Source organism: Pogoniulus pusillus, chromosome 5 (genome assembly GCF_015220805.1).
Source record: "Pogoniulus pusillus isolate bPogPus1 chromosome 5, bPogPus1.pri, whole genome shotgun sequence".
NCBI lineage: Eukaryota > Metazoa > Chordata > Aves > Piciformes > Lybiidae > Pogoniulus > Pogoniulus pusillus.
In genome coordinates, this window is record NC_087268.1 from 18871991 (window position 1) to 18879473 (window position 7483).

At 48.8% G+C, this 7483-nt stretch overlaps 1 protein-coding gene across 2 annotated transcripts in view; it reads right to left on the reverse strand.

Annotated features, from left to right (window-relative positions):
• LOC135175363 (tumor necrosis factor receptor superfamily member 1A-like) overlaps positions 1 to 7477 on the reverse strand; it is a 32094-nt gene extending 24617 nt beyond the window's left edge. Inside the window, exons 1-2 of one of the 2 annotated variants that reach the window (XM_064143396.1) lie at positions 6256 to 6289; positions 5503 to 5666 (exon numbers count right to left, since the gene is read on the reverse strand). In XM_064143396.1, the coding sequence (XP_063999466.1) occupies positions 5503 to 5541 (39 nt within the window). In that variant the 5' untranslated portion in view covers positions 5542 to 5666; positions 6256 to 6289. Of the gene's footprint in view, positions 1 to 5502; positions 5667 to 6255; positions 6290 to 7406 lie in introns of those variants that run through there. The other variant, XM_064143397.1, reaches the window with a different exon arrangement.
• Positions 7478 to 7483: the final 6 nt, after the last annotated feature.

The window sequence follows — 7483 nt, forward strand, 5'->3', positions numbered from 1 at the left end:
ACTAGATGATCCTTGTGGTCCCTTCCAACCCCTATCTGATTCTATGATTCTAAAATGCATGGAGACAAACTACAGGAAATTACAAAGAATCAGAGGAAACATTAAAAATGCAGACAACTAGAGGGGGGCATCAGCACAAGAAGAAGGGCCATATGGAAGGACATGCATGTGGCAGAGAATTTTAACACCGAAAAAAAGAAAAGATTATTTTATCCAAAAAAGAGAAACATTTTCTCAAGTGAGTGTGGAGTTACTAAGAACTCAAAATGATATATAAATAGAAGGGGGAAATGCCCTCAAAAACACACTTCCTCCAGCATATTATTTAACTGAAAACAGTATGATGAATCTGGGGAACCCAGTGGTATTTTGCGCATTTCACTGTGAATAATATTAGTAATATAACATGGTAGTGCCTGAATTACAAGGAAATATGTGTACCACTATACTTGGAATATATATATATATATATATATATACACACAGACATGTGTGTACATATGCATGTGTATACATATAGGCTGCTATAGTGTGGCCAGCAGGTCTATGGATGTGAATGTAGCGATTGTACCCTCTGCTTGGCACTGATGAGGCTACACTTCAAGTACTGTGTTCAGTTTTGGGACAAAGACATTGAGATGTCCAAAGTAGAGGAACCAAGCTGAAGAGTCCTGAACATACATCTTATGAGAAATGATTGAGAGAACTGGGTTTTTTTTTTAGTCTCCAGAAGAGGAAGCTGAGAGGAAACCTTATTGTCCTCTGTAATTACCTCTGTAATTACCTCAAACGAGGTTGAAGTTAGGTAGGTAAAGGTCAGTCTCTTCACAGATGCAACAAATGACAGGACAAGAGAAAACTGCCTCAAGTTGTGCCAGAGAAGGTGTTTCTTCACAGAACAGGTTATTGAGTATGGGAATGGTCTGCCCAGAAAGACAGTTGAGTCACCATCCCTGGAGCTATTTAAAAGACACATGGATGTGCTGCTTATGAACATGGTTAGTGGCAGTAGTTTAGCAGTAGTGGTAAATTGTGAGCTCTAGGTGAGAGGTTGTGGAGTCTCCTTCCCTGGAGACTTTCAAGGCCTGTCTGGATGCGTTCCTTTGTGATCTGTGCTAGATTGTGTGGTCCTGATCTGGCAGGGGGGTTGTACTTGATAATCTCCTTGGGTCTCTTCCAACCCCTAATATCCTGTGATCCTGTGGATGGACTTGATGATTAGCCTGGAGAAGAGTAGGCTCAGGGGAGACCTTACTGCTCTCTACAACTACCTGAAAGGAGGTTGTAGCTAGGCAGGGGTTGGTCTACTCTCCCAGGCACCCAGTGACAGAACAAGAGGAGACAGTCTCAAGCTGCGCCAGGGCAGGTTTAGGCTGGATGCTGTTCTTGCCAGAAAGCATGATTGGCCGTTGGAATGGGCTACCCAGGAAGGCGGTGGTCCCTGGAGGTGTTTAAGCAGAGGCTGGATGAGCCACTTAGTGCCATGATTTAGTTAATTAGAAGAGCTAGGTGATAGGTTGGATTCAATAACCTCAGAGGTCTTTTCCAACCTGGTTAATTCTGTGACTCTGTGATCTCTACAGTTCCATGATTCTGTGATTAAATCAGAAGAATGCTTTTCCAGGTTTGCTAACTGCTTGGGAATTTCCATGTAAGCCAATGTTTTTTGTAAGCAACCTAGGCCCCAAGATGGTACGCGATCCACAGTCTGAGTCAAGGTGTAGTGTTCCTACTCCACACTTTCAGTCAAGTTTTCCTGCCAATGCTAGCTGTAACCTACTACTTGTTTTCCAAAGGCAAAAGTACAAATGAAAAATTTACAAATGCAAAAGAACCCCAGCTTCTGGAAGAATGTAACTTTCAGTCTCAGTCACAACTTTCTCACAGCACACTAACAACTAAGCCAACACCAGAAGTCCAGTTCAGTCAAGTGATAGTATTTTTTACTAGGATACCCAAGTATTTAGGGATAAAGTTTGGCCTTTCAGCTTCTATACTAGAAACTATGGCTATGTCATGATGCTAAAGTGTCATCACCCTTACTGTCACAGCTTTATGACATATCTGCTGATTCTGGATGATCACTAATCACTAGCAGCCTGGTTATTCATAAAACTCTTGGATTTCTTTTATAAGTAATTTTTTCACCTGCAAAACTAGAATCATAGAATCGAGCAGGTTGGAAGAGACCTCCAAGCTCATCCAGTCCAACCTATCACCCAGCCCTGTCCAGTCAACAAAGGGGACTATCATAGGTCAAGATTTTTAAGCTGTCCACTGGACAACTTAAAAAAATTAGACAGCTTAAAAAGCTGTACAATAGACAGCTTAAAAATCTTGACTCTATTGCACGCCTGACCTGGAGTCCTGTATACCCCTACATTCTTCTCCTTCTGTAGTTTGAATGGGAGAGGAAAAGGCATGAAAAGACCTGTTTCCCCCCCCTGCCCTGCAGGTGTGAAGGGGGTGAGCAAGGGGCCCTTCCAGCATGAGGGGTGCCCTGTGCAGTGCCCGCATTGGAATCGGGCTGGGGATTGGCTGTGGTCTTCGCGCCTAGGAAGTGGTAACTCTGCTCTTTGTCTAGGAAGGGTATAAATATTGGGGGACTTCCCGCTCTTGGGGTTCCTGCCTTAGAATTCGACCCCCGCCTGAGTGTTTGTGCCTGCCTGAGAGTTCTTCCCCCACCCCGCCTGAATAGATTCTGCAGAAGGAACCCCCAGTGCTCTGCTCCTAAGGAGGGCTTCCACCCATTAGCGCACATTAAGCAGACTCAACAGGCCTTAACGACTCTCTATGGCTTCTGAAAGAGAACCCGAGAGGACAAGCAGCTGGACCACCCTTTTCAGCCAGCCAGACTGTGAGTTATTTTGGCTCAGCTTTATTATCAAGTGGAAACACTATAATTTAAAGCCTTTTCCAACTTCTGACTTCCAAAATAGTCAAATTATTTATGGCATCCTTGTAGATTTTCTCAACGAGCTGAATCTGATAATTAAAACTAAATTAATTTCTGTATATAGTTTTGGGGGCGGGTTTTTGGGAAAATAAAATAACTCTATTTTTATATAAATTCCTGACTCAGCCACATTAATTCCCTGCCTCCACAACAACGCCTGCTGCCTTATCACTGGCTCGTAAACTCCATTGCCGCGAGTTACCAGGAGCAGACCCTAGATTGTCTGCACGCGATTAGCTTGTGCAGTCAGTGTGATATCGTGCTGAGACTGCACAACATCCTGCCTCTGCACTTGAACGTCCTGCTTAGAATCCCTGGATTTATACACAGATCGTTCAGAAGAAGCCAGGAGAACAAGGTCAAAGATAGTCTGTGTCCTTTCCCCAGAAACCGGGAAGATTCAAGCCTTACCATCCAACAATACAGAATCCCCTGAAAGCATTTGGGCACTGTCTGGACTCTGGCTAGCCCCTGCGAGAGTAATAATAATCTGTGAGTAAATGCTTTAATGCCTCTTTGTGATTCTCTTTTGCCTTCTGCCATAAGCAGAAAAACCTCCTTGGGCCCATCTACTGGGCAAATGGCATATTTGCCGCAAGCGGCATATTGACCCCAGATGGCATACTGACCGCAGGGATTCTCTCTCTCTGTTTATTGTTTGAATGTTTACTAGATAATAATAGTTGGTGTTATCCCTAGAATGTCTTCCATAACCGTGTTAATGTACAAATATTAATATTAAAATTCAGTGGTTGGGGGTGGCGAGAGTTCAGAATATGAAAATTAATAAATTATATATTTTTATAGAATATCATCTTGTACCAATTAATTTCCCCTCCGCAACACCTATGATACCCAAGAAGACTAAACAAGATTTACCAGCAGAGGTAAATTTGCTTTTAGACAAACTGCATGGTTAGACATGTAAGTACAGCCCATCACCTTTACTTAAATGCCCGCAGAGTAGCAATAAAGCTGTCCTTGCATTATGAATGGAGTAAAGTCCACTTGGCAGCCAGTCACTAGTGGTGTTCTCCAGGGCTCAATAGTGGGGGCAATTCTCTTTAATATCTTTATCAGTGATCTGGACAAGGTTAATTAGATAAGATTTAACAAGGCCATGTACCAAGTCCAGCACTTGGGTTGCAACATCCACATGCTGCACTACAGGACTGCGGAAGAGTGACTGGAAAGCTGCCCAGCAGAGAAAGACCTGTTGTTGATCAATAGGCAGCTGAACACAAGCTAACTGTATACCTGTGGTCCCGGTAGCCAAGGTGGCCAACCGCATCCTGTAATAGTAACAGTGTGACCAACAGGACCAGGGAAGCAACTATCCCCCTGTACTTGGCACCAGTGACACCACAGCTTGAGTACTGGGTTCGGTTTTGGGGCTCTCACTAGACGTAGGACATTGAGATGCTGGACTAGGTTCAGAAAAGAGCAATTAAGCTGGTGAATGGTATGGAGAACAGGTATTACAAAGAATGGCTGAGGGAACTAGGATTGTTTAGTCCAGAGAAAAGGAGACTGAAGGGAGACCTTGCTCCCCACAGCTCCTTCGAAGGAGGTTGAGCCAGGTCGGGGTCAGTCTCTTAGGATGAATTGCACCAAGGGAGGCTTCACTGAAAAGGTTCTCAAACACTGGAATAGGCTGCCCAGGGAGGTGGCTGAATTCACATCCCTGGAGGTGTTTAAAAGAGGTAGAGATGTGGTGCAGGGGACATGGTTTAGCACCAGCCTTGGCAGAGTTAGCTAATGGTTGTACTCGACGATCACAAAACACTTTTCCAATCGAAACTATTCAACGATTCTAATAACAGCACCGCGTCCATCTCGTGCTTGGGCAGCACAACCGCAGGCACCTCGGGACGACAGCACAAGGAAGCGACATGGGGTGAGTCAGCGGCGGGTCTTTCGCCCTCGCACAGCAGCAGCGGGAGGAGAGCGGAGCCCAGCCCTGGAAGGCTCTGAGCGCTCGACAGGCCCCGGCACGGAGATAGCCCCGCGCCTCGCAAGTTAACGGCGGCGCCACGGCTCGGCTCCAGGAAATCCTCCGCTGTTCCTGTAAATCCAGCTGCCTTTTCCCTGACTCAGATCAAGCTCGGAAACGGCGCCTGCTAACCTAGCCTTATCTCACTTCTCCTCAGCGCCCAGCAGCGCCGCTGTCCGGTTACACGGCAGGCAGCTGACGGCGGAACTGGGGCGGCTCGGCTCCCAAGCGCCCGTCTCTGCTCCCGTGGGCCCGGCGCCAGCTTCCCCCACCGCTACCACCACCCACCTCAGCCCTCTACAGGAAGAAACTCACTCCCTGGGCGTTGCAGTGAGGGAAGCAGCAGCAGCATCCACTGATGTCCAGCAGATTCGGAGCCGCGGGGGTGGCCCTGCGGCGGCGAGGAATGGGGAAAAGCGCCCAGTCCTGAAAGCTCTGCGGCGCGCTGCAGCTCCGGGAGAAGGGCGCGCAGCCGGGCAAGGCGGTATCCCCGCCAGGGTACGGTAGTAGTCCCGTCCAGTGGACGTGCGGCGAAGTCTCGGCCGTGACTTACCATCCCCAGCGAGCTGCAGGGCAGCGCCGGGCCGCGCATGGCTCCGCGGCCCGCTAACTCCCCATGGCAGGATTCCCAGGGTCCAAAGTAAGCCACACCAGCCTTCTCCAGCCCCAGCCGGAGCAGCGCGAAGCGAAACTGCTCTGTCCTCAGCTTCCTGGCAGCTACAAGAGGAAAGAGGGCGTCGAGCGGGAGGTGGCTCGGCGCCGCGCTGCGCCCCGCCCGCCCTCCGCACCCAGCCGGCACAAGTCGACTGCCCGGCGGCAGTTCTCCATGAGCGTTGAGAGGGACAAGCTGTATACAAGCGGCCGACAGTGTCTGCAGTGTGGCTAAAACTGCTAGAAAGCACACGGAAAAGGAGTCAAAGGAGGTTCGCTATAATCTTAACATTTCCTGACACGAGTGTTTCACCTGTCAGCCGTGCTTTTAAAATTAACGTGAAACCTAACCGTGTAATCGCCAGAAGACAACTCTCAGCATCCTAACTGCCTTGTCAGACCTAAATAATTTTGAAGTATATATCAGCCAAAACTAATATATTGAGAGCTGAGTGTATGAGTGGAGCGTATGTAACATTCCACATGATCTGTTTAATATATGGTCTTAACGATATTGCTTTAAAAACCCAAACTTGATCAGTAAGAACTAAGTGGTTAAATGTTGAAGAACTCCCCTTTATTTGTTGTCCTTTAAGACTTTGATGTTTCAGAACTATTTTCACTCATGAAGTAACAAGCTGCATGCATTCATTACCTGGTCTCGACTCCTCGCCTCCAAGGTGATAGAAACTGGCAGTTTGGGAGCCTCAGCAAGTTCGCTGATGATACAAAACTGCAGGGATGGGGGGGGGCGGTGGCCGACAGCCCTTCAGGATGTGCTGCCATCCAGCGAGACCTGAAAGGCTGGAGAGCCGGATGAAGGCAAACCTTTGGAAGTTCAATAAGGACAAATGCAGGGTCCTCCACCTAGGGAGGAATAACAGCCACCAGTACAAGTTGGAGGCTGCCTTGCTCTAAAGCAGCTTCATGAAGAAAGACTTTGGAGTCCTGGGGGACAGCAAATTCTGCATGTGCAAGCAGTGAGCCCTCGTGGCCAAGAAAGCCAATGGCATCCTGGGGTGCATCCGGAAAAATGTGGCCAGCAGGTCTAGGGAGGTTCTTCTCCCTTTCTACTCTGCCTTGGTGAGACCACAGCTGCAGTACTGCGTCCAGTTTTGAGCTCCCCAGTTCAAGAGAGACAGAGACCTGCTGGAGTGAGTCCAGTGGAGAGGCACGAGGATGACTGGGGGATTTGAGCATCTTCTCTACAAAAAGAGACTAAGAGCCCTGGGGCTAAGAGGAGATCTGATCAATGTATACAAATATGTGAGAGGTGGGTTTCAAGTAGAAGAGGCCAATCTCTTTTCAGTAGTCAGCAGCAATAAGACAAGGAGCAGTGGCTACAAATAGGAACACAGAAGGTTTCATAGAATCACAGAATCAACCAGGTTGGAAGAGACCTCCAAGATCATCCAGTCCAACCTAGCATCCAGCCCTATGCAGTCAACTAGACGTTTCTATCTTTCGGCAGAACTGGCAAGCCCACTGCTCCCTCTCTCCCCACCGTCTCCTTGCGCCCTGCCAAGTTTTAAGTGTTTCCCGAGGCTCTGTAGCTGTGTCACCAGGGGCACTGAACCCAGCTCTAATACCCTCCTGTCACACGGTAGATGCAGCTCAGCTTCTCTGCCAGCGGGGCCGCTTGGGCCCCAGGTTGCAGAGCCTCCCGGGTCCCCGCTTCTAGCCAACCACGGCATAAGGGATGACCCCGGCTACTGAAACGACTCTCGCCGCTGCTGAGACCTTTCTACCTCAGGACTCGCTTGGGCGCGCCCGGTCGCCCGCCCGCCCACTCACCCGCCCACTCACCAGCTCCGAGGCGGAGCAGCGACCACCCCAGCATACCGCCGGCGGGACCGACAGGCTGGCGGGTCGGTGGCGCTCCC